Source organism: Ctenopharyngodon idella, chromosome 6 (assembly GCF_019924925.1).
Source record: "Ctenopharyngodon idella isolate HZGC_01 chromosome 6, HZGC01, whole genome shotgun sequence".
In the NCBI taxonomy this organism is placed as follows: Eukaryota; Metazoa; Chordata; class Actinopteri; order Cypriniformes; family Xenocyprididae; genus Ctenopharyngodon; species Ctenopharyngodon idella.
Window position 1 is genome coordinate 9,009,944 of NC_067225.1, and position 25,893 is coordinate 9,035,836.

At 37.7% G+C, this 25,893-nt stretch overlaps 2 protein-coding genes across 11 annotated transcripts in view; one reads left to right on the forward strand and one right to left on the reverse strand.

Moving 5' to 3' along the window:
* The window catches only part of col5a2b (collagen, type V, alpha 2b), a 34,289-nt gene extending 9,671 nt beyond the window's left edge, over window positions 1-24,618 (forward strand). The window contains exons 8-54 of the mRNA XM_051896923.1: window positions 2,524-2,601; window positions 2,703-2,747; window positions 2,858-2,911; window positions 3,070-3,123; window positions 3,302-3,355; window positions 6,399-6,452; window positions 6,616-6,669; window positions 6,780-6,824; window positions 6,910-6,963; window positions 7,066-7,110; window positions 7,427-7,480; window positions 7,622-7,720; window positions 7,802-7,846; window positions 8,868-8,966; window positions 9,088-9,141; window positions 9,267-9,374; window positions 9,499-9,552; window positions 9,699-9,797; window positions 9,979-10,032; window positions 10,172-10,270; window positions 11,169-11,222; window positions 11,425-11,478; window positions 11,654-11,707; window positions 13,804-13,857; window positions 14,004-14,048; window positions 14,145-14,243; window positions 14,359-14,466; window positions 14,850-14,903; window positions 15,062-15,115; window positions 15,320-15,373; window positions 15,465-15,518; window positions 15,602-15,709; window positions 16,829-16,882; window positions 17,028-17,081; window positions 17,250-17,411; window positions 18,231-18,338; window positions 18,521-18,628; window positions 18,717-18,770; window positions 18,869-18,976; window positions 19,754-19,807; window positions 20,469-20,576; window positions 20,658-20,711; window positions 20,814-20,921; window positions 21,279-21,603; window positions 23,378-23,565; window positions 23,704-23,946; window positions 24,204-24,618. Coding sequence (XP_051752883.1) covers window positions 2,524-2,601; window positions 2,703-2,747; window positions 2,858-2,911; window positions 3,070-3,123; window positions 3,302-3,355; window positions 6,399-6,452; window positions 6,616-6,669; window positions 6,780-6,824; window positions 6,910-6,963; window positions 7,066-7,110; window positions 7,427-7,480; window positions 7,622-7,720; window positions 7,802-7,846; window positions 8,868-8,966; window positions 9,088-9,141; window positions 9,267-9,374; window positions 9,499-9,552; window positions 9,699-9,797; window positions 9,979-10,032; window positions 10,172-10,270; window positions 11,169-11,222; window positions 11,425-11,478; window positions 11,654-11,707; window positions 13,804-13,857; window positions 14,004-14,048; window positions 14,145-14,243; window positions 14,359-14,466; window positions 14,850-14,903; window positions 15,062-15,115; window positions 15,320-15,373; window positions 15,465-15,518; window positions 15,602-15,709; window positions 16,829-16,882; window positions 17,028-17,081; window positions 17,250-17,411; window positions 18,231-18,338; window positions 18,521-18,628; window positions 18,717-18,770; window positions 18,869-18,976; window positions 19,754-19,807; window positions 20,469-20,576; window positions 20,658-20,711; window positions 20,814-20,921; window positions 21,279-21,603; window positions 23,378-23,565; window positions 23,704-23,946; window positions 24,204-24,350 — 3,969 coding nt within the window. The 3' untranslated portion in view covers window positions 24,351-24,618. The remainder of the gene's footprint in view (window positions 1-2,523; window positions 2,602-2,702; window positions 2,748-2,857; window positions 2,912-3,069; window positions 3,124-3,301; window positions 3,356-6,398; window positions 6,453-6,615; window positions 6,670-6,779; window positions 6,825-6,909; window positions 6,964-7,065; window positions 7,111-7,426; window positions 7,481-7,621; window positions 7,721-7,801; window positions 7,847-8,867; window positions 8,967-9,087; window positions 9,142-9,266; window positions 9,375-9,498; window positions 9,553-9,698; window positions 9,798-9,978; window positions 10,033-10,171; window positions 10,271-11,168; window positions 11,223-11,424; window positions 11,479-11,653; window positions 11,708-13,803; window positions 13,858-14,003; window positions 14,049-14,144; window positions 14,244-14,358; window positions 14,467-14,849; window positions 14,904-15,061; window positions 15,116-15,319; window positions 15,374-15,464; window positions 15,519-15,601; window positions 15,710-16,828; window positions 16,883-17,027; window positions 17,082-17,249; window positions 17,412-18,230; window positions 18,339-18,520; window positions 18,629-18,716; window positions 18,771-18,868; window positions 18,977-19,753; window positions 19,808-20,468; window positions 20,577-20,657; window positions 20,712-20,813; window positions 20,922-21,278; window positions 21,604-23,377; window positions 23,566-23,703; window positions 23,947-24,203) is intronic.
* Window positions 24,619-25,149: 531 nt separating this feature from the next.
* The window catches only part of gulp1b (GULP PTB domain containing engulfment adaptor 1b), a 61,704-nt gene continuing 60,960 nt past the window's right edge, over window positions 25,150-25,893 (reverse strand). For 6 of the 10 annotated variants that reach the window (XM_051896930.1, XM_051896928.1, XM_051896933.1 and 3 more), the window contains one exon: window positions 25,150-25,841. In XM_051896930.1, the coding sequence (XP_051752890.1) occupies window positions 25,779-25,841 (63 nt within the window). In that variant the 3' untranslated portion in view covers window positions 25,150-25,778. The remainder of the gene's footprint in view (window positions 25,842-25,893) is intronic. The other 4 variants (XM_051896935.1, XM_051896934.1, XM_051896932.1 and 1 more) reach the window with 1 other exon arrangement.

Genomic DNA, 25,893 nt, shown 5'->3' on the forward strand with positions numbered 1-25,893 from the left:
GCTAGTTTTGAGCAGCAATTGGGTGGGTTTTGTTGTGAAAACCTGGCAACCCTGATCAGAGAAGAGATGTCATTGACTGCGTTCCACTCCAGTTTTAGACACGCACTCACAAACTTCCCTAAGCACTTTCCCTTGGGGGAATCCCTGCCGCCATTTTGAAGTGCGTTCCACTTCGTGAAGTGGAAGAGGGAAGTTTATATGGACAGACCCTCGCTCCCTCGATTTTGACCAAGGGAGCGAGTCTACTTCATATGTACACTTCAGGCAGCTCCATATACCACAATGCAACACGATTGTGATGTCACTGCGTTTAATTTACCCCACCACAAACAACTCTATGATATATTAATTGTTTTTTTAAATATCTTAAAACACCTCAAACACACCTATATACACGTTGCATTAAACAGTTTCGTAAGGAAAAAGATGTAAATAATAAATCAACTCCATAGCAGCTTACAAGTGATCAATGGCAGGACGTTTCAATTCAGCCCATTGCAAGGGTTCCGCCAGTAGTCGGCACTCATGCAACGTAAGCAATGACGTACATCCGAGTCAACGAAACTGAGGGAAGTTAGCGAGGGAAGGGCATAACAAAACTAACTAGAACGCCATTGCAAGGGGGACTAGGGGTGGGGAAGTTAATATTTTTTAATTAAAGGTACAGTATGAGATTTCTCAAAATTGTTGTCGAACACTGTTGATATTTGAAATCAATCCAAACAAACACACCCCTCCCTTCATTGCTCCGCCCCCAAAATGCACGAACAATCAATGCAAGAGTGGATGTCTCTTTATCATAGAAGAAGTGAAGCAAAATAATGATAAACTAATGACAAAGAAACACAAAAAATTAACATTAGAGTTCGGGGACATAACACTCAAAACCAGCGTTACTCACGTATGGAGCAGAAACAATGAAACCTCGGCATTCATTTTCAGGCCTTCCAGTGCTGGAAAGCTTTTCTTATATTAACTCGGGTCCTAAAGCTCTTGCCTGATCATAACACTTCTTTTCCAGTGATATTCCTCTGACCTTTTCTCTATTGTAATGTCTCTCAGCCATCTCTCTTTCTACAGTCTTTTTTCAAATCCCCCTTTTGCTCACTCTCTCCTCCCCCATCATAAGTAGACACGCCCCCTACTGCTGATTGGCTAAAAGTGTGTTGTGGTGCTCAGTCTGCTCACTTTCAACAGAGTTCTTCAAAAATCACTTACTGCACCTTTAAGATTACATAGGGCAAATGAAGTTTTTAATGATGTGCATGGATAAGTCATCTATAATAAACGCGACAATATTCCATTCAAAATGGTCAATTTTGATTTCATGGTGACCTTACATCACTGAGCAACAGTGTTTCTGGTCAACAGATTCTGGTGTGAGTCTTTTATAAGTGGACTGACTGTGAAAATCATGGTTGGGGAAATGAATCGTGGGTTTACCACTCTGGAATTTGCAGTGGAAAAAATCACATTAAATTCACCATGATATGGAAGTTGCGATAGTCTTTTCTTCCCAAGGTTCCCTTGACAAAAACCCAATAGGATTTTCCCATTGGCTTTTGGATTATTGCAGAAAATAAGGTCCTTGGCTAACAAAAGCTTATGATTCTTACATGTTTTGTTCATCGTGATAATCTTCATAAAGGAACACAACTTCTTTGAATTTCTAAGCGTAAATACAAAAGCTAAAGTTAGGCTATAAACAAACTACACCACTGAAGCATGACTTCAACGTCACCATCACTAAGCTTCCGACAACTCTTTCAGTCAACATTTTACCTAAAAGTTTGAGTTATAATAGTTGCAAGAGCGCAATTGTAAACACAACAAAGCTGTGAAAGTGGACTAGTGAGTAGATGAGTTTACCTGTTCGGCTGATGATGTTTAATGGTCCTGACAACCACTGTAGTCCCATTAGCCACTTGTATCAAGACAAATAAAAGCTTTACTGATGTATTTTATATCATAGAATAAAATGTGATAATATCTTCAGCTTGTGTTAACCACAGACCTTATTTCAAGCATTTAACCAAACTCCCATTCAAAAAACCCATTGACTTCAGGACGATGGAACCGGAAGTGCTAAAATGCTAACTCGTTTCTGGGTTTTTGGCCTACAAAAATACCTGCATCACTCTATTGAGACATATATCCGAGTGAAACAGCTTCTCTAACAAGAAAAAATGTAGAGTTGATCTTGATTTAGTCCATTGGGATTTTATTGGATCATTGGATGGTTGTGGTTTGCTATTGGTTGATCTCATATGAGTGACAGGTTGTCCCGCCCTCATGCCATTAAACAAGTCATCAGAGAAGAGAAGAGATGGCACTGCATAAGGGAGGGGAAGTTTGATTTAAGATTACAAGGACATGTGAATTAAAAAAAAATAATGATGTGCACGGATACATCGTTTATGATAAATACTGCAATATTCCATTAAAAAAGACAGGAATTGTCAATTTTGATTTCATGGTGACTTGAACTTTTTTCAAAAAATTAATTAAATTTATGTTTTACAGAGTAACTTTGCTTCTCAAATGGCCTCTGGATTCCATGATGGAAAGCAAGGAGTGGCGTCGATGGTCTCTGGAGCACCGGTAGGGATCTTTCCACATTTAATAATGACTTTTCTATAATATTTAGCTGGATTGCCATATAGAACCACTAAACAGAGATATAATGTCTTTGTTGTGATCAGGGTGAAATCGGACCAAGAGGTCATCCAGGCCCGGCAGGTCCACCAGTAAGTTCTCTCAAGCTTGGTGCTGTGTACATGTAATAAATGTCTTCATTTCAATGTTTTTTTTCACACTGCATGTTTTCACCAAATTTATTTTTCTCTGTGTCACTCAGGGACCAACAGGAGCACAAGGTGCGCCAGGAGATGCGGGTGATCCTGGGCCCATGGTAAGACTTTACATAAATTGCATGATAAATATTCTGACATTTACTGGTAAATTATTTAAATGTGCCTGCAATATTCATGAGAGAAACTGTCCATGCCATATAGTTCAAGTAAAACAATTATGTCACTTACTGTGCAATAAAGATTTTTTTCTTTGTAGGGCTCTTTTGGTCCAAGGGGACCAGATGGTCCTCCAGGAAAAGCTGGTCCAGATGTGAGTAGACCAACAATTCGCCCAGTGATTGCGTTATTTAAACATCATAGTGAAGCAAAATGGAGTCCAGTCTTCTCAAAAATGCTGTGATGTGTTACAAAGTTTGAATGCACTGAACAAAAGTAAGCTTGGTTTCCCTGTGCTCATGATAACACAACCCTGTTCCTCTCTGTAACAGGGTGAGCCTGGACCGCCTGGAAATACAGGAGACAAAGGATCCCCTGGCTCTCCAGTAAGACAATGCTTCTGTTCCCAGTCCTGTTTTAGGGGTGGCTGATATTATATTAGACGTTTTATATAGACAAGACTGCTGAAATGTTCCTTTTATACAGTATAGTGTACAATTAAGGGGCTATTCACACAGGGCACATTCTCCATCATCTGGACACATTACCAAATCTGCCCTAGACAGACATCTCAGACCATTGTGGTGCATCTCACTTTTTTTTGTTCTTCAGTGATTCAGGTTCAAAGAAGTTCAGCTTTTAAAAATGCAGCTCAAAGGAATGGAACAGATGCATCTAGCTGTTTGTGAATGCAGGAATTCAATACATCCTCTTAGGCCTTGTTTACCACCTGGTATTAAGATGCGTTTTGGTCGATCGGATCATAAGTGGACGAGAGAGACACATTCCTGTTTACACCTGGTGTTTTAATCTGTCTCTTTTGTCCACTTTCAACCACTTCTGTCCTGATTTCTTTGAGGGGAGGGTCTATGGGTGGGTAAATGTATGGGCTTTTTCAGATCTTTTGATTTAATGGACAAAATAAGCTCACGCAATTTACAAATGAACGCGACCGGAAACGACAGAAAAACACGGAGAGCATCAACTTTCGTTTCTGCTCTGACAGCCGCAAGACCACACCAAACGCTGTGAGTGTGTGTTAGAAATCAGGAAGATGAGAGAATATTTCGTCTTCAACCCAAATTTGGGTCTTCAGTCCGTCTGGCTAGCGTGCTTCCCATAATGTTTACACGTTAGCTCAGTAGCGGAGAGTAGGCTTCTTTTGTGGCTGTTCGAACAAATTCGACCACACTACGAAAGCAATCCAGTCAAATGCGTTTTCGACTACCTCTGAAAGTGGTCAAAAGTAGACAAGCTCAAAACGTTTTAGACCCCATTTACACCTGTATTTAGCATCACCCACTTGTAATCCAATTGACCAAAACGCATCTTAATATCAGGTGTAAACAGGGCAGATTGCTAAGCATGCACACTTTTAAGATCCACTCTAACCTTTCTAAGCATAATTGGTGGGGTCATAATGAATATTGTACTTCTACTTTTGCATGGCCGAGAAAGATTTTTGCCCTCAGAGTTTGCTGGCATCAACCAGGATGGGCTACCCAGCTAACAAAAGTATGTTCTAAGAACGTTTTGCTAGCATTCCCATTTAGTTGATGAAAAAACGTTATTTGTGAATGTTCAAAACGGTTCTTTTCTTGGTTATGAGAATGTTAAGGAGACATTACATTTTATTGTTCTTCAACATTATGGGAATGTTACTTTTGAATGTTATCTGAGTAGTAGGCTTAACGGGTTAGTTCACCCAAAAATGAAAATTGTCATGAAAATTGTACTCACCGTCATGTCGTTCCAAACCCGTCGTTCATCTTCAGAACACAAATTAAGATATTTTTGATGAAATCCGATGGCTCAGTGAGGCCTCCATTGCCAGCAAGATCATTTCCTTTTTCAGTGCCCAGAAAGGTACTAAAAACATATTTAAAACAGTTCATGTGACTACAGTGGTTCAACCTTAATGTTATAAAGTGACGAGAATACTTTTTGTGTGCCAAAAAACAAAAAAAAACAAAAAAAAAAACAACTTTTATTCAACAATATCTAGTGATGGGTGATTTCAAAACCCTGCTTCATGAAGCTTCGAAGCTTTACGAATCTTTTGTTTCGAATCAGTGGTTCGGAGCGCATATCAAACTGCCAAAGTCAAATTTCAAAACACTTATGATGTAACGAAGCCTCGTTTACTGAAATCATGTGATTTTGGCGCTCTGAACCACTGATTCGAAACAAAAGAGCTTCATGAAGCAGTGTTTTGAAATCGCCCATCACTAGATATTGTGGAATAAAGTCAAAATAATATCAAATTTTGTTTTTTTTGGCGCACAAAAAGTATTCTCGTCGCTTTATAATATTAAGGTTGAACCACTGTAGTCACATGAACTGTTTTAAATATGTTTTTAGTAGCTTTCTGGGCATTGAACAAGGAAATGATCTTGCTGGCAATGCAGGCCTCACTGAGCCATCGGATGTCATCAAAAATATTTTGTTTTGTTTTTGTGTTCCGAAGATGAACGAAGGTCTTACGGGTGTGGAACGACGTGAGGGTGAGTAATTAATGACATAATTTTCATTTATGGGTGAACTAACCCTTTAACATTTAAAAAATGTTACATGAATGTTCAACTAAAACATTTTAGAAAAAAAAAAAAAAACCTTCCATGAACAATGTATAAGTAATGCTTTTGTGGTAACATTTTGAGAACATTATTAAAGACCAGATAACTTTTGAACATTCTGTTAACGTTACTGGAAGAATTTTTGTTCATGTGTAACTTTGAGAAAACCTTGCCAGAATGTTAGCTAAAGTTCTGAGAACATTCCCTGTTAGCTGGGTAACTGGGCCATGTTAACTAGCCAAACCCTGACATCTTGATTCATGTTATAAACATTGTAACATCTGATCAGTTTTTACACAATCTTCTGGCGATCTTTACAAGTTGACATAAAATTCCACACATGTCTGGATGATGACTCCTAAACTAAATGGACTAAAATACTAAAACATGTTCATTCTGATCTTTAGGCTGTCAACCAATGTTGAAGAGTTCCAGACCACAATGTCAAACAGACTCAAATACAAATCAAAACAAATAATAACAGTGCAACTGATAATAATTACAAGATGACTCAAGCAGTACACAAGGAAGAACAACTGAGCAGAGAGAGAAAACAATTAAATCAAAGACTGGAACTTAAATAGTGTGGCAGACAATGGCAAATTAAACACAGATGTAAACAATGACTAATTAATTCAAGGAAGCTAAGAAGCAATTAACACAGAATGCAAGACGCCATGGTGTGAGCTAGTGGCTCACAGACTGAATTACTGTGTTGTGCTATGCATACACAAATCAAAACAATGATCATGCAATTGCTAAAAGAAAAGAGTGTGGTGATGACAGGAAGCTTCCATAAATACTGCACATTAAATGCTTAGTGTATCCTTACCAGTGATGATGTGTTTCATAGGGCTCCAGAGGGTTTCCAGGGTTACCAGGTCAGTCTGGAATGAAAGGTCCAAAGGTGGGTTAAATTACAACTTTCTTTCCAATATACTGATCTTTGAATTCTTTTTTAATATTTTTTATTAGTATTTATTACTATTAAATGTACAAACCAAATACACAAGTTCATGTAATGTGTTTCACAAACAGTGTAAAACCAATGAATCACATCCCCATTTTAGGGTCATCCAGGTCTGCTCGGTGCAAAAGGAGAACCAGGTGCCGTGGGGTCAAAGGTCAGAGGTCACATATTTGGAGCCAACAAATTCCTGTGAAAATTTTCTTGAATCTGTGTCCCTGTAGTTTGACTGTATTAGTAAATGCCACTTTCTTTTCATTATAAAAGGGAGAATCGGGGTCTCCTGGCACCATGGGACCTGTAGGTCCGCCGGTATGGAGCACTTTTGATTGCAGTTCTGATTGCGATGTTTCACATAAAAACTGCACTTTTTTGATACTAATATTGTTCTTCGCAGGGTCCGATCGGTATGCCTGGTGAGAGAGGACGCATCGGTCCAGGAGGGCCTGTGGTAAGTCAGCCATTAATGTTTTACAAATCTGGACTTGGAGGTGAGAGTTTAATAAAATAGTTTGCTTTCATTTGCTTTTTTTTTTTTAATTTCTGTTTGTAGGGAAAACGTGGTCTTTCTGGAAATGTGGGAAAACCAGGTCCATTGGTATGTGCCAGTGCTATTTTAGTATTATTTATGTAACATTTTAGTATTTAGTCATATTTTTTCTTTCCTGCTTTTTATTTTATTTTCAGTTTTTATTTTAAGTTCCGATTAAGTTTTAATAGATTTTTTAAAAGTTAAAAAGTTTTTATCTATATATAACAACAACACTGGTATGTGCATCAGTCCCTTATCTGTCAGTTCTCATGTGTCTAGCCAATCAAAAGACATATATCTGCCTTTATCTTCAAAGATGCGGAGTATGTTCTGTTAATGAATACTGATGTGTTATCTAACCTGACACTGATATCATTTACAGGGCCCAATGGGAATTCCTGGAGCACCAGGATTTCCTGGTGGTCCAGGCATGAAGGTACGTCTGATTGATGGTTATACTTAGAACAGTTGCACCTTCAAAATTTACATTATTATAGTTTATATTTATAAACCATTGTTTATGGCAGGTATAAAAAAATGTGAGTAATAAAACATAATTTTTTTAAATATTGTACAGGGTCAGGCAGGAGCCACAGGCCCACGAGGTACCAGTGGACCCCAAGGCTCAAGGGGAGAACCAGGCCGACAAGGCTCAGCAGGACCACAGGGCAACCAGGTGCAGTCTCACCTGCCCCGCATTCTACTTTCCAATGATTTGTGTATTAAATTATTTCCATAACGTTGATGTCATTTCTAGGGACCGCCAGGAACAGATGGTGCTCCTGGACTTAAAGGACCAGCAGTAAGTTCCTTAAACACTCATCAAAGAATACTACTTAATGCACTATTTATCAAATTTTGTGCTTATTTTAATGCGGAATAACATTGCAAAGGCAAGCATTGCTATTATTATTGATCATTTTTTAGGGTGAGGGATTTGAACTCCAGCACTTAAAGATTAGTTCACTTCAGAATTAAAATTTCCTGATAATTTACTCGCTCTCATGTCATCCAAGATGTTCTTCAGTTGAAAAGTAATTATAGTTTTTGAGGAAAACATTCCAGGATTTTTCTCCATATAGTGGACTTCACTGGGATTCAACGGGTTGAAGGTTTCAGTGCAGCTTCAAAGAGCTCTACATGATCCCAGACGAGGAATAAGGGTCTTGTCTAGAGAAACAATCAGTTGTTTTCTAAAAAGATAAAAATGTATATACTTTTTAACCACAAATGCTCATCTTGCACTAGCTCTGCGATGCGCCACACATTACATAATCATGCTGGAAAGGTCACGCTTGACGTAGGCGGAAGTACCGCAGTAGGGAGAAAAAACTCCTCCAACTTCAAAATCGTCCAACATCGTTGTTTTACCTTTTTTTTGTAAAGGGCGTTTGACTAAGTCTTAGCACGTTCACTTTGTAAACACTTGCTCGGTACTTCCAAGTACAAGACGAACATTTGTGGTTAAAAAGTATATAATTTTTATTATTTTTAGAAAATAACTGATCGTTTCTCTAGATAAGACCCTTATTCCTCGTCTGGGATTGTGTAGAGCCCTTTTGAAGCTGCGTTGAAACTGCAATTTGGACCTTCAATCTGTTGGTAGCTGTTGAAGTCCACTAAATGGAGAAAAATCCTGAAATGTTTTCCTCAAAAACCTTAATTTCTTTTCGACTGAAGAAAGAAAGACATAAACATCTTGGATGACGTGGGGCTGAGTAAATTATCAGGAAATTTTCACCCTGAAGTGAACTAATCCTTTAAATCAGGCTGTACCATTGTGCTACAGACAGTTTTGCATTATCATCATCTATTCATCATAGGGGATCCCAGGTGTGCAGGGCCCTGTTGGACAGATTGGACAGCCTGGTCCACCTGGACCTCAAGGATCAACTGGACTTCCTGGAGCCAAGGGCCAACTGGTAATGACACAATGCAAATTGGAAAATTATAAACACCATTGTGGGAATCACTTTTCTCCCATGTTTTTATTTAAGCTTGATATGTTGATTGTGCACATTCATACATTTCATGTACTCATAGGGGGATTTAGGTTCCCCTGGATTTAAAGGAGAACCTGGAACTAAAGGAGAGCCTGTAAGTATTGACAACATTCAGGACAGTGCCTTTTATTTGGATGCATCACTGTTATTATTGTTCATAATTGTTTGAAATAACACTCATCCAACGATATAGATGAAATAGTATATCTTTTGTTGTAGGGTTCACCTGGAGCTCAAGGAGAATTGGGACCGATGGGAGAAGAAGGAAAGCGAGGCCCAAGAGGAGACGCAGGGGCCATTGGAGCCCCGGGTCCAGCTGGAGAAAGAGTGAGTTTCATTATATTACTGTGAATGACTAACATGGAAGTCTACATATTCAAAGTGATTATTGCAGTGACTGCTTTACATGTTTGTTCTTTACAATAATATTTAATGTTTTATTTTTTTCAAGGGAGCTCCAGGTAACCGTGGCTTTCCAGGAGCTGATGGTTTGCCTGGTCAAAAGGTTAGAAACACAGCCAATAAGGTTTCAAAGGCTGATAACAATGCCAGCAAGATCATCACCAGCACAAATATATTATAAAATGATTTGTTTTTTTCTATGTAATATCATTCCATAACTACACTATATTCTCTTTCTAATCCTCCCAGGGTGCACAGGGTGAACGTGGTGTCCCAGGCTCATCAGGGCCTAAGGGTGCAACTGGAGACCCTGGCCGACCTGGGGAAACAGGAATTCCGGGAGCAAGGGTTGGTAAAATAGATATGTTCTGTATTTTTATGTTATACATTGGGTGACATTATGTATCACACCCTGTATGCTATGCAGTTATAGAGTACTTAAACGCTTAATTTGCAAAATAAGGATCTCTGATGGTTTTGAGTCCACTTCATTTAAGGTGTTCACATATTATATGTCATGTCTCTTTAGGGCTTAACAGGTGTTCTGGGAATGCAAGGTGCAGAGGGGAAGATAGGGCCACAGGTAATATATGGAGTAACACATCCTTCCGGTATTAGCCTACTGTTATGGCTGAATAGATCGAAATAACTATGTATTTAAAATAACAATTTTGTGAGTTCTGTGACGTCTTTTGATGAAGAGCGATGTCCTTTTTCCTTAGGGATCACCAGGAGATGATGGAAATCCAGGTTCAGCTGGGTCTACGGGATCCAGAGGTGCAGCAGGACCCATGGGTCTACCTGGACCCAAAGGCTTCAGTGTAATTCTCTAATATATGTATATTTATATATATATAAATATATAAAAAACCATAAGATTATATTCTTAATTTTACTCATATGTGTCATTTTGTATATTAAAATGTACCTCATAACATCTTCTGAACAAAAAGATTCTTCTAGTAGGGGGGCTTTTCTGCCCCTTAGATTTACTGATTTTAAATATTATAACAACACCATCCCAAAAAACATCAGTCTAACTTCAAACGATTATAACAGCTTACATTTTTATCTTCTTTTCCCCCTTAATTGTGTGTTGAAATATTATATTTTCCAGAATTGCACTATTTTGGGGTTGTCCCCTGTCTTGACATTTTATCTTAAAAGTGCTCATATTCGCTAAGAAATTATATTTTTAATTAATTTGGTATTTATGTGTACAGTTTGTAGCTATTTTTAAAAAAGAATCACTTTCCCCAATACTTCTGTCATAATTCTTCATTATTTTTAAAGGTAATTAGTTGCTAGAAAACTTGACGGGTTAGTACTTTAAGTCCAAGGCTGTTCAGCTTCTTCTCTAAAAGTGAAAAATGTAATTTCCACATCACATACAATTACCGCCACACACAGTGTCAAAACTCAGTGCTATTAGACATTACATTGAAAGCCACTTGAAGGATGATGGAGGCTACTGATCAGATCTTTATTCCAGGATGTAATAAATGTTTTAATATAGATGGAGGCATTTTTTTGAAGACGCTCTAATGGACAAATGACCCAATAATGTTGTAGCTAACATGCTAAAATGTTTACTAAAAAGAATCCATAAGACGCATACGTGTGTTTTTTAGCTCAGAGTTTTGTTATAAATTTCCATCTGATGATTTTCCCCTTAACTTGTGTTTTCCTGTTATGAAATGAGTTTCTCTGAATATGCAGGGTGATCCAGGGAAAGCAGGAGAGACAGGATCACCAGGACCTGCAGGACAAAGAGTGAGTCCTGGCTTACAATTATAGTGCAACATTGCTACGGCAACCTTAAAACATCTGTAACATTTCACAACAAGCTGTTATAAATGTCATTCTCTTTTTGTGTAAAGACTTCTCGTGTAAAGACTGTCAGTTTTGTATAGCATAGTGATTTAAAAGTCAAGTCAGTCATTATGATTTGATATGATGGTTATGATTCCTACAGGGACCCAATGGGAAAGATGGAGAAGAAGGTCCAGCGGGAACTACAGGACCTCCTGTGAGTCTTCTGATTAGTCATTCGTGGCACATTTATGGCTAATTACATTTTCTGTTAATTTTAATTGGTTGATTTCTTAGCTATTTCAGGTATCTCAAGTAATGTGTCTGTTGTGGTAAAATATTAAGAAGTGGAACTCATAGCATATGGCTGGGTATATTTTATATATTTTCAGGGAATAGCAGGGAAGAGAGGTGAACAGGGACCTCCTGGACTAACTGGCTTCCAAGTATGTTCTTTTTTTCTTTCGTTATGCATTCAGTCAGAAATGACTTTGAATGTTCAAATACTCTTAAAGGGGTCATATCATGAGAAAGTTTCCTTGATCTTATCACATAAATGATGTACTTTGATGTACTATGAAAACAAACTGCAAGTTTTAAAACTCAAAACTGCCTCCCAAGTCCAAGAAGACAATTTATCAAAATCAAGCAAAACCAGTGATTTCTGAATCCTAGGATTCCTGCCCCTACGGAAGAGGATTAGGGCCAAGCAATAATAAAAAAAATAAAACCATGATCGTGATTAAAGTCATTAAAATGCGAGATTAAACTCATACAATTTTGAGAAAAAAAAGTAAAAATACAATGTTGAGAATAAAATCATTATATTTCGAGAATAAAGTCAATGTGTTTTGAGAAAAAACTTGTTAAATTTCAAGAAAAAAGTCTAAATAAAATGTCAACAATAAACTCGCTCAATTTTGAGAATAAAGTCGTTGTGTTTTGAGAAAAAACTTGTTAAATTTCGAGAAAAGAATTTGAATTAAATGTTGAGAATAAACATTAAATTTTGAGAATAAAGTCGTTGTGTTTAGAGAAAAAACTTGTTAAATTTCAAGAAAAAAATCTAAATAAAATGGTGAGATTAAACTCATTAAATTTTGAGAATAAAGTCATTGTGTTTTGAGAAAAATTTTTTTACATTTTGAGGAAAAAGTCGAAATAAAATGTTGAGAATAAAATCATTAAATTTCAAGAATAAAGTCAATGTGTTTTGAGAAAACTTGTTAAATTTCAAGAAAAAAGTCGAAATGTTGACAATAAACTCACTAAATTTTGAGAATAAAGTCATTGTGTTTAGAGAAACTCGTTAAATTTCGAGAAAAAAGTCAAAATAAAATGTTGAGAATAAACTCATTAAATTTTGAGAATAAAGTTGTTTCGAGAAAAAACTCGTTACATTTCGAGAAAAAATCTAAATAAATGTAGACAATAAACTCACTAAATTTTGAGAATAAAGTCGTGTTTCAAGAAAAAGCTTGTTAAATTTTGAGGAAAAAAGTTCAAATAAAATGTTGAGAATAAAGTCATTGTGTTTCGAGAAAAAACTCATTAAATTTTGATAAACACACATTCGATCAGTGTCATATTCACTGCATACTGATAGAGGACATGACAGAGTTGGATCACTTAGTCAAGTTATATTTTAGGCTTTCTTTCAATAACAAAGATATATCAGCTTTAGCTAATTATAACCAAATAATAAGTAGCATACAAACTTTAAAGAGAATTTGCAAGCGGCTGGGTCTTTTTAGAAGGAAAAAAACAGTACAATTTGTTTGATGTACTCGCAAGAAAAGGGGACATTCTAAAACGATTTACAAGAAAAACGCTTATTATTAAAAGATCAAATTCTGTACACACCTTATTAATAAACCATACGTGCAGATAAGCATAATGACTTCACCCTAGGCAGAGCGAGTGTGTGTAGACTTTTATCTGTCTGTGTAGGCTATATCATTAAGTCTGTGCTTATGTGGAGATATAATATAGATTGTCCTTTCTGTTTCCGTTTGCACATTTACAGTAAATCGCCACTTTTTTCATTCTTGAAGTGAACTTTTTGCCTGTACAGTAATTAGGTTCACTGTTTTGCACTGCCGCCCTGAATTTGAGAAGTTTAATGAGTTTATTCTCAACTTTTTTTTCTCTCGAAATTTCTCGAAACACGACTTTCATCTCGCATTATAATGACTTTAATCTCGAGATGGTTTTGTTTTTTATCATTACTTGGCCCTAATCCTCTTCCGTACTGTCCACATTAACAATGACACTTATTTATTTGGCGTTCAGAAATTTTGTCTGGGCAGTCAAGGTCGTTTAAGGATGTAGAACACACAAAATGTGGCTAAAATTTTGGAAAGTCTGTCAAACATTGTGCTGTGTGTATCACACAAATCATTTTGGTATGAACTTGACTAACAATACACGTAGACCTCAAGGACAAATACATAATGTATATAACCTTTTTAAAAAATAAATAAACTTGATATGATTTGTCCCTGTTAGAGTTGATCTATTATTAATTATGCTAAACTTCTAGGGTTTGCCTGGACCCCCAGGCCCACCAGGAGAGTCGGGAAAACCAGGTGATGAGGTGGGTTGATCACTTCTTTATGCTCTTTACCTGATCACTATATTCCAGTCTTTACTTCTTGTCATTTCTGCTGGACAGGAAGAACACAAACTGACTGAGAATGGGAATTATTAAAGAACTCTATGGCTTTTATTTTTTCCCCTCAGGGTATCCATGGAGAGGCTGGTGGTGCAGGGCAGACTGGTCCAAGGGTGAGCCTATTGTACTTACACTGCAGTGAACCAGAGCACAGCATTTAGCAGTGCACATAAGCAATCTCCCAATATTTTTATCTGTCATTTTTGTAGGGTGAACGTGGAACCCCTGGAGAGAGAGGTGATCCGGGACCTAATGGGTTACCAGGATCCAAAGGAAGCCCAGGAACCCCTGGACCTGATGGTCCCAAGGTTAGAGTCATATTTTTACTCACTAATAATCCACAAGAATACATGCAATGCATCTATTTCCTAAGAGATGATAGAATTCAACATGTTCACCATGACATCAATAATGGCTGTGCAGGGTAAACCAGGTCCAACTGGAATTTTGGGAGAACCAGGACCACCAGGCCTACAGGGCATGCCAGGAGAGAGAGGGATAACTGGACCAGCCGGACCTAAAGGAGAAAGTGTGAGTGTGGCTCTGAGAGATAAGAGGAAACGGGTCTGCTTAATCAAAGGCTTTGGCACATGTTAAACATTTGCACATGCATAACAAATACACTATATTTTATTTTCATGCTTTGCAATCAGTGCAACAATATTGCATATATTAAATTCCTTGGTGGGTCAGGCTCTGTGAGGGATGACGGCTGACATATACTGGATGACTCACCAATATCCTCAGGCAGGAAGTTAATATTCTCTAATATTATCTGTGAAACATTGTCTGTGTGGCGCTGTGAAGTAGTGAAGGAAACCACATCTGTAACACATCAATACAGAGTTCTCTATATTTTTCTGAGCGATATGCACAAAACCTTGTGTTTTAATACTCTTTATCTGTTTTCTCAGGGCGCAGTGGGTGACAGAGGGGCTGAAGGGGCGGCTGGCAATGATGGGGCTCGAGTGAGTGATCTGTAATTTATCCGTAATTTAGTGGAAAAACTGAACCTACCAGTCAATAATTCTGAATTATAAAATATCCATATTTCAAATTTCTCACCCATTTCTTAACACAACAGAGGTTACAAAGACAATAAATAAAATTTCTTTTATGTTTGTAGGGATTACCCGGACCTGTTGGACCTATTGGACCATCCGGCCCATCTGGGGAGAAGGTTTGATTTTATTTATTTATTTATTTATTTTATTTTTTTAAATAAATAAAATTATTTATAAGTGGTGAATTGATCCTGTCTGTTCTGCTTCAGTGTTTTTTCAGCAATACTGAGACTTTGAAGTTTCTTCTGTTTTTTTTTTTTTTAGAAGAACTGGTTAAAAAGTACATTTTACAGCTGTTGCTACTTATTGTTCAATTACAGGGAGAACAAGGCCCAAGAGGCCCTCCTGGATCTCCAGGCTCCAGAGCAATGGCTGTGAGTAAAGCAGTTTACCAGGAGAAAACCGATGTTTGCTGAAGTTCTTTACTCATGTGACTCACAATTCCTTTGATGTATTGTGTTTTAGGGCTCACCTGGTGAACCAGGTCCTACTGGTCCTGTTGGGTTTGCTGGGCCTCCTGTAAGTCTATCCATCCATCATAAAACATATTACTTTGATATAATATGCTATAAGCTATAAAGATTGTTCTGTTTTTGTGCTAGGGTCCTGATGGTCAGCCTGGAGTTAAAGGTGAAACTGGAGAGGAAGGTGCGAAGGGAGAGACGGGGTCTCCAGGGCCTCAGGGAATGGCAGGAAAACCTGGACCACAGGTGAGCTATATATATATATATATATATATATATATAATATGATATATCATATCCCTTTGAAATAGTTACTTTATTTGTCGTACAGTCAGAAATCAAAACCAATTAAAAAAAAAAACTTTTCCAGTTTATTTACAAATTTTGCCTTACAACAACAAAGTAATAAAAGAAAAAGAAACAGTTCTGAAAATTAATAAAAAAACTGAAAAACTAGAATAACAGGGTTGGAAAAGTCATCATTCTCCTGATTTAATACTTTATAGAGCCACCTTTCGCTTTAATTACAGCCATTAATCTTTTTGGATGTCTGTATTAGCTTTGCACATCTAGATTGGGGAATATTTGCCCATTCCTCCTTGCAGAATTGCTCAAGTTCAGTCAAATTCTGTGGTGAGCGGCAATAGACTGCTCTCTTCAAGTCCATTCACAGATTTTCTATCAGATTTAAATCAGGGCTCTGACTTGGCCACTCAAGGACATTCACCTTCCTATCCTTAAGCCATTGCGTTGCATGGAAGGTGAAAGATCTGCCCATCTTCAGCTGTCTAGCAGAGTGACGCAGGTTTTCCTCAAGAATTTGGATGTACTTGGCAGCATCCATTTTCCCTTCAATCCTGACCAATTGCACAGTCCCCGCCGAAGAGAAACCCCCTCACAACATAATGCTGCCACCACCATGCTTCACAGTAGGTATGGTGTGTTTTGGGTGGTGTGCTGTGTTTGCTTTTTGCCCCCCCAAAAAATGAAAAAGTGCCACACTCAGTCTCCTTTGCGCTATGCAAAAACACACCTGGAAGACTCTGATGCCATCTGGCAAAAGGTGCTATGGTCTGATGAGACCAAAACTGAACATTTTGGACTGAAATCCAAGCGGTATGTTTGGCGTATTTTTGTTGTAAGGCAAAATTTGTACATAAAGTTGGAAAAGGTTTTTTGGGTTTTGATTTTAGGCTGTATGACAAATAAAGTAACTATTTCATAGGGGTATGTATGTATATATATATATATATATAATATATAATATTACTGTTCAAAAGTAGTTTGGAGTCTGTGCTGTAAATACATAAATATGGGTTGACAGACAAAGAAAATAAACATGTATAAATATACTACTTCTTTTAGGGAGTGGCTGGAATTGCAGGCCTCAAAGGTGGCAGAGGTACTCAAGGAGCAGCTGTAAGTTACAAAAGTCATGGTATCAAAATAATTGTTGATCAACTTAGAAATACTCAGAAATGCTCTGTTGCTTGCTAAATCCTCTCGTTGCTTTTCGTTCCCTTCTTTTGCGGAATCCTCTTTGGTTTTCTCCTTTTGCTAAAAGGGTCCCAGTGGTTTCCCAGGATCCCCAGGAGGTGTCGGCCCACCAGGCTCTGCTGTGAGTGACAATCCCTAATATGAATTTAACCAGCAAAGCAGTGCTTAATAACTAGTTCTTCAAATATTATTTGCAATGTGTTTGATTCTTTTTGACCAATAAATTAAGACACTTCTCATGTCACATACAATATGGACTCTAATCTGCTTACGCTGATATATTTCTCAGGGTCCAGTTGGCGAGCCTGGTCCTATCGGAACCCCAGGTAAAGAGGGCCCATCTGGGCTTCCGGGAGAACCTGGAGGTCCTGGCCGTCAGGGGGAGCGTGGAAACCCTGGACCTGCCGGTAACCCTGGAGACAAAGGTGAACCGGGAGAGGACGGACTGCCAGTATGTGATTCCTTTTCACAATATAAAACTTTCTGTTCTTGCGGAATTATTCTGTGCTTTTGTGAGTCATTCATACATAAAACTGAAAAGAAAACCGGGCTTTTCACACTGCACTTAACCCCAGATTATCACTTTGTAAAGGAACATTCACACTTGTTATTTAGAAGTGGGGTTAGCACCGCTTTTCACCCAGGGTTATGAAACCCTGCTTTCTGGTGCCAAACGTGTACAGTGTAAAATGATGCGGTGTTAGAAAGTTACGGCTAGATGCTTAGCAACAGACAGCCAATCGCGTGCCTCATATTCACATACTTTGGACACAGAAACTTCATTCTTACCTTTATAGTCCGAAAAGTCCAGGACAAATTTAGTAGCATAGTAGTATAGTCAGCACAATATAATAAGAGGACGCTCAATGCTAAAGCCTTTATGTAAACAGGTCACGTACAGCAATTGTCCAATCAGTTACATTGACACTGGAAATATGCAAGTAAGGATGTTAACCCAGGGTTTAGGAATGTACAGTGTGAAACATCAGCTTATAAATACCCATTAAACCTTGTGAAGCAAGATTACCAGGATTTCATTTACCCGAGGTTTAGAATGACCCAGGGTTAATTATTTCATGTGTTTAGTACATTCAGAAGATGCGTAATAACAGTGTTATTACCATATAACAGTGAAAATATGGACTGCCGGAAAATTCCATAAATGGCAGGGAAGCGTTGTCTGATGAATTACTGAAAATTCTGTCAATGGTGGGGAAAGAGTAAATACTGTATTCCAAAACTCATATTCTTCATATTCTAACTGTCTTAGGGCCCAGATGGGCCAACAGGCCCTGGTGGAACTCCAGGACAGAGGGGACTTGTGGGTCTTCCTGGAATGAGAGGAGAGCGTGGTATGGCAGGCCTTCCTGGACCTGCGGTAAGTCAACACTTCTATCCTCTTATCATGCAATTGAATATATCAAAATTTGTCTTTTTAGAATTACATTTTGCAGCCTCTGTTGGGTTGTTTTTTTAATTGGTCAAAGAAGATAATGGCATGGATGCCAAAAGAGAACTTCTTTTACACCTTATCACCTTATCTGTTTGGTTTTTTTCAAGGGTCCACCAGGAAAAGCTGGCACCCCAGGTCCCCAAGGAACCAAAGGTAGTGCTGGACCTGTTGGTTTGCCAGGAGCTGCCGGACCCCGAGGAGATGCTGGTCCAGAGGTATGAGAAGTTAGTGTGAAAAACACAGTGAAGATGATTGGTTACATATATATAAAACATTATCTTAACGACTTCCTTCTTAAATCAGGGTTTGGCTGGAGCTGATGGAATTCAAGGAGCTGATGGCATCATTGGAGCCAGAGTAGGAACCCATTCATCATTTGATATGGTCTAATTACATTTTTTTTTTAACCAAACCAAATATGGCCAAGTTCAAATGATGTGTTAACTCGCTCTCAGGGTGACAGAGGAGACCCAGGACCAGAGGGTCTTGCAGGTGGCCAGGGAACCCCAGGAAGCCAAGGACCTGTTGGAACTCCTGGAGGTCCAGGACAGAGAGGAGATCAGGTTTGTTTCCTGTATCCATTGCAGATACTTCACAGTAGATTGGTGTTTAATACGTTTATTGATCCCACTTTATATTAGGTTTCTTAAGCTACTATGTACTAACATTTAAATGAATCGTTTGATACAATGCACTTATTGTGTGCATACTGTATAGCCCTGTTTCACAGACAGGGCTTAGATTAAGCCAAGATTATGCCTTAGTTAAATTAAGGCATTTAAGTAGCTTTTATAAATGTGCCTTAGAAAAAAACATTACTGGTGTGCATCTTGAGACAAAACAATGGCTCTGACATATTTTAAGATATGTCAGTGCAAGTTGCTTTCAGCTCAAACGTGCATTTTAGTCTGGGACTAGCTTAAGCCTTGTCTGTGAAATCGGGGGTACATGTTTTTACATTGTACTTATATTTAAGAAATACCTGCATGTAATTACGGTGGTAATTTCACAGTTGACCCGTCCCTTTCCTCTTAACCCTCCCTTAAACCTAGCCATACCACCAAGCCTGTCCATAACCTTACCCCTATCCCACCTCAATAGCCACAAAAGAGTTTTGCAATACAACATGAACAGAATAAGTACATTGTACTTATTTTTTGTGCATACAGAAGTAGTCAAAGACACCTATGATATAAGTGTGGACCATTTATTTTTATTAAAAGCATGTACACTGAAATTATCTAAATAAATAATCCTTGCATAATGTAATATAATGAAACCATTTCTTTAATCTTGTAGCCTTTTATATATGCTGTTTTATTTGTTGATTTTGCTGACAGGGTGCAAGAGGCCCACCTGGTCCCGATGGTCAGGCAGGAATCAGAGGGAAAAAAGTAAGTCTGCATATCCACATATTGGACACAACTTCAGTAGCATCGTAAATCTGCTTCTTTTTAATCTTCTTTTTTTTTTTTTTTTTTTTTTTTTTTTAATAAACAGAAACTTAGAAACAAACAAAACAATAGTTTTGAGGAGAAAAATATGATTTCTTGATTTTATTTTTAGCAATTTAATTAAGCTAGATTATTTTAATTTATTAATAATGTTAATATATTCATATATTATTGTATTAATAATAATATATTAATTTGAATAATTTTAAGTCATGCTTTGGCCCTCTTATGGGTTATCCAGTCAGTTTTCAGTTGTTTTTTTTTTTTTTTGCCATATGTCCTGTGAACAATGCATTCACGTCATGTCGTAATTACCGTAATTTTGAGATAACAACATGTGACGTTCACGTCCTCGGACTGGGAATTAGGCATTTTTTATGGTAACACTATCAATACCTAAATGAATCTGTCAGATGGTACAGTGGTCACATGGTACAAGTAGGAGCTCTTAAAAAAATTCCCATCTTACAAGTTGAAATTACGAGCTCTACAAGGACGTCAACGCTTTATAAAAGTTGAAATCTCGTAAATACGGTAATAACAACTTGGCGTGAACATACCTCTACAACCCATAGCGAAAATGTCTTCTAATCATCCTTAGGGACCACAAGGACCGATGGGAGACAAAGGTGACAAAGGAGAAGCGGGTGAGAGAGGTCAGAAGGGCCATCGTGGCTTCACTGGACTTCATGGGCTACCTGGAACATCAGTACGTATAATTGACAATGTCACCTGTCACACAATACAATATCCATCTCTTGATAATCATCTGTTAATCATTTCCTTCCAGGGTGCTACAGGGGATGATGGTGCTATAGGAATCATTGGACCAAGTGGGCAAAGAGTGAGCAACAGATTGAAATATCACTCAACATTTGATTTAACAAAGCACCAGCAGTACATGTGCATGTTGAACAGAATTTAATATTAAACATGTCAATGTTAGGGAGCCCCTGGCCCTGTTGGACCACCAGGAAAAGAAGGAGATATCGGTCTACCTGGAGCAATGGGGGCTCCTGGAACTCGAGGTGACACTGGAGATTTTGGACCAGAGGTGAGGCTTGAGATCATCATGTGTATGATGTATTTTCTGTTTATTATGAGACGAGATCTTCCTGCTGATACAAAAACTGCTTAAACCAGCCTAAGGAAGTTTGCTGATCTTAGCTGAATTATAGAGGTTTTGGGCATTTTTCTCATGAAAAAAATATCCAGTCACCCTCTTGGATGCAACAGCAAATCTATAATTTATACAAAGTGTTTTTTCTTGTCTCTTTTGGCAAATATTCCACCCTTAATGACTCATAATCAGATACATTTTGTACATGGTTAATTACCAGATGCTGCTAATGTGATTAGATGTTAAAACACCAATGTTCAGCATAAACAGTATTCACCCATCTGTCTGTAGGGACCGCCTGGAGAACCCGGCCCACCTGGACCCCCAGGTACACCTGGCCCCCCAACAGCTGCTGTAGATGACCTTTTTGGTACAAACTTCGACCTTGATATCGAATCTGAGCCAGACGAACCCCCACCTCCCCCGCCAGAGTTCAACGAGGATGAAGCAAGACCCAATAATGGATCTGATGCGGTTCGGGTCGACAGTGAGGTTCACTTGTCTCTTAAGAGTCTGGGAAGTCAGTTGGACAGCATGCGCAGTCCTGATGGCACGCGCCAATTTCCTGCCCGCACGTGTCAGGACCTGAAACAGTGCTATCCTCTGAAGAAGAGCGGTGAGTGAGATGAACTAACACACATTTTAGTATTACTGTAGCTCAGAATGCTTTAGTTGTACTGACCCTGATCAGGTACAGTATGAACCAGGACATCCTGGTTTGCATTTATAAGACATCTCTGTAGGAATGATTCACCAAAAATTAATTATTTACTCATCCAAAAATAAGATCATTTTACTTGAAAAGTGATGCAAAACTGCTTGAGATATAAAGTTGTCCGTTTTTTAATGCGAGTGTATTTTGTCTCATTGCACTGGCAGATTTTTCACATATCAGTGTTGCCAAGTCTGCGTTATTGGGGTACTTTAACACTATTGCCACCGGTTGTTTTTCATGTCCACAGGTTGAAGCGACCCCAAATAACATGATATTTAGCCCCTGGAATGCAAATTTTACCAGGGGAACCCCCCGTGAAACACAATCGTGCTAATTTTGGTCTAGTGTAGAGTAGCAATTGGGTGGGTTTTGTTGTGAAAACTTGGCAACCCTGTAGTAGGGGAGTATTCGATTTCAAATGCACCATAAGAATACAGAAACCAGAGCTAACCAACATAAAAGGATTATGTAATATTTGACAGGATACTTGCGTGATTCCCATCCTTTCAGGAGAATTCATACACGAACAGACAAGTCAAAGCAAAATCCCATTATGTCAGGAATAAAACAAACACAGCAGCCCACAGTAAGCATGGTTGTACCATATCAGGAAACAGATGGGCGGTCATCTGTCAGTGAGCTGAACCTGAACTATTAATGATCCAGATCGCTTGGACTAGCCCAGACCTCAAACCAAATAAATGCTGTGTGCAAGTACTTTGAGTAAAGAGTGAGAATCTACTTACAGATTTATTTACAATTGTCCACCAACAAGATTCAAAATCAAAAATGAAAATTGTCTGATTATTTACTCATCCCACTGTATATGACTTTCTTTCCTTAGCCAAAGAGAAATTAAGGTTTTAGAGGAAAACATTCCAGGAGTTTTCTCTAATGAATGGTGCCCAACATAGACCATTTTTGATGGTTCAAAATCCATATTTAGGCAGTTTCAAAGGGGTCCACACAACCCCAGGCGATGAATAAGGGTCTTTTCTAGTGAATCAGGATTCTTTCATGAATAAAAAGTTAAAAAATATCAGCATTTATTTAAAATAGAAATCTTTTGTAACAATATACACTACCGTTCAAATGTTTGGGGTCAGTAATTTTCTTTCTTTCTTTTTTTTTGAAAGAAATTAATACTTTTATTCAGCACAGATGTGTTAAATTGATAAAAAGTGATAGTAAAGATTTATATTGTTAGAAAAGATTAATATTTTGAATAAATGCTATTCTTTTTAACCTTTTATTCATCAATGAATCCTGAAAAAAGTATCACAGGTTCCAAAAACATATTAAGCAACACAACTGTTTTCAACATTGATAATAACTGAGTATCAAATCAGAATATTACAATGATTTCTGAAGGATCATGTGACACTGAAGACTGGAGTAATGATGCTGAAAATTCAGCTTTGCATCGCAGAAATAAATTATATTTTAAAGTATATTAAAATAGAAAACCATAATTTTAAATTGTAATAATATTTCACAATATTATTGTTTTTTCTGTATTTATTATGAAATAAATGCAGCCTTAATGAGCATAAGAGACTTCGTTCAAAAACATTAAAAATAGTAATGTTTCCAAACTTTTGACCGGTAGTGTATGTACTGTATATCTGAGGATCTCACTGTTTAAAATACAACTCTCTTTCCCATTGCATCCCAGGTGATTATTGGATTGACCCAAATGAGGGCAACGCTAGAGATGCCATCCAGGTGTACTGTAACATGGAAATGGGGGAGACCTGTATACCTGCCAACCCTGCCAGTATCCCACGCAAGAACTGGTGGATTTCACGCTCCAGCTTACCAAAACCAGTCTGGTTTGGAGCAACCATGAACCGGGGAACTAAGGTTAATATGATTACAATGATACCCATTTCAATTAAAAAAAAAAAAAAAAAAAGTAAACTACAAATAAATAAAGTTACAATTTGCCCTGTATATGTCACCTAAATGTATATTTCCTACTCTTTTATTACTCCTCTTCAGTTCACCTATGGAAACAAAGAGGCATCAGCTAACATGGTGTCAGTCCAGTTAAGATTTCTCCGCCTGCTGTCAAAAGAAGCAGCACAGACCGTCACCTACCACTGCAAAAACAGTGTGGCCTATAAAGATGAGAAGAACAGCAATCTGAAGAAGGCTTTAGTCCTAAAGGCTTCTGATGGACAGGACATCAAGGCATATAGCAGCAACCGTCTGAAGTACACCGTCATCACCGACGGCTGCTCTGTATGTTTCGATTTTTGACTTTGTATTGTTTGGCAGTATTTATTATTTACATAAAATGGAAATCAGCAGTGGGGAAGCTACTTTGCAAGTTTTAGATTGGTCATTAGGTCATTTAGCTGCTGTGAATCAGTGTGAACAGTCCTTAAGTTTGTCCCAATGCTGATGACAATGTCAAGATTAGCATTCTGTAAGTGTGTTCATGTAAAAATGCTATTAATGAAAAACTCACAATTCTCCCTCTTTGTTCCTCTCTCCAGAAACCTAATGGTGAATGGGGCAGGGCTGTCTTTGAGTACCGCACACAAACACTTTCACGGCTGCCGATTGTGGACTTGGCTCCAGTGGATGTAGGTGGCCAAGATCAGGAGTTTGGCATTGATATCGGCCATGTGTGTTTCTCGTGAAATCAAGGATAAAAGCATCATCAGTTGGACTGGAGTTCTCAGCCAATACAGTATTTATTGTCAAACACCGTCTGTAAGGGCCTTGAGGAATTTCTGACCTTTATTTCATGATTATTCATGATGATTTCCACTAGCCTGTGGTGTATGAGTGCATGAGAGACTATATGGACCTTTTAATTTATACTTTATGCACCATGTGTTATTAAAAAATATGTGAAAACATTCATTGAAATTAATTCAAAAAATCATGTTTTACAAATTTGACTACCTTGGCTGTGTTGTTTTGTAGATGTTGTTCATGCTTAAATTGCAATCATTTCTAGTGGATTTTAAAGGTTAAGTAAATCTGGATGAGAGAGACGAGTTTGTTTGTGCGGTATTAAAGCGGGATCTTCATTCAATTCCCCAAGAGTTCTCTTCCCAAACCCAATTGACCACACGAGAGAGAAAAACTTATGTTTTATGTTGATAACAAACTGTTGGACAGATGATTCATTTGTACTTCATTATTAATGAAAACTCTCACAGAAGCCAGTGTTGGTCTCATTAAAAGCCTCATTAGCCCAAAATACATGACACAAAGAAACTCTTTATCCAGCTTTTTCAGCAAGGCCGGATTGTACTCTTAAGGGGGAAGGGGGCAGTAATTGTTTGTAATGAATTCCAGATTAAATATTTAAATTCCTTTTCAACAGACCTCAATTGATTTTTATCATGAATAAATGTCTGAAAACAAGAAATGTTTTCTGTTAGTAGAGTAACTGTTTGCTGCTGTTGAAAAAAGAGCACAAAGCTAATATAGTGTGCTATAAGTTTTCATTTATTCACCATCAAAGAGCAAGTGATAAGAGTTTAACATATTAAAACAGCCATCAATGAAAGTGAAAAGGATCGGAACATCTGGAAATATAAATGGAGAACCTCGGCAATGATGTTGCTGAACATTTTGATAAATTTATAACCCTGAACAAGTTTAGTATATTAATAGTTTAGATATTATAATATAACATTTTACTCTATAATTGCACCATTACAACATGAGCAACCTCCTCTGCAACCACCATTTTCTTTTTAAAATTTGGTAAGGATTCTAAACATAACTTAGCCGTGAATGAATGCATCTTTGTATTTCAAACACCGTCTAAATTTGGTCCAAACTATAGAAAAATTCTAGAAAGAGCTAGAGCACGTTTAGTGTCCATCTCTCTTTTAACAATTTCTGTTACAAGATTAAGAAGTTAAAATACACAAATCATCAATCTTAAATGTTGATTTTATTATATAAAAATAGAAATGACCACTACAGACCCTTTTGAGGCTCCTGCTACATTTCTTTCAAACTCAATTTAAAATGCAAATATTTAACGTGATTTATTTGAGGGTTTTATGGTCAAGAATCACAGCATATACAAAAACGTCTTTCCAAAATCAGCATCGGCTGTCCAGAGAAAACACCGTCCCCTCTAGAGTCAGTCCCATTTGGAACCCCTCCTGCCAAAACAAAAAAATGTGAAATATGAACAAAACTGTAAGCTTAATGAAA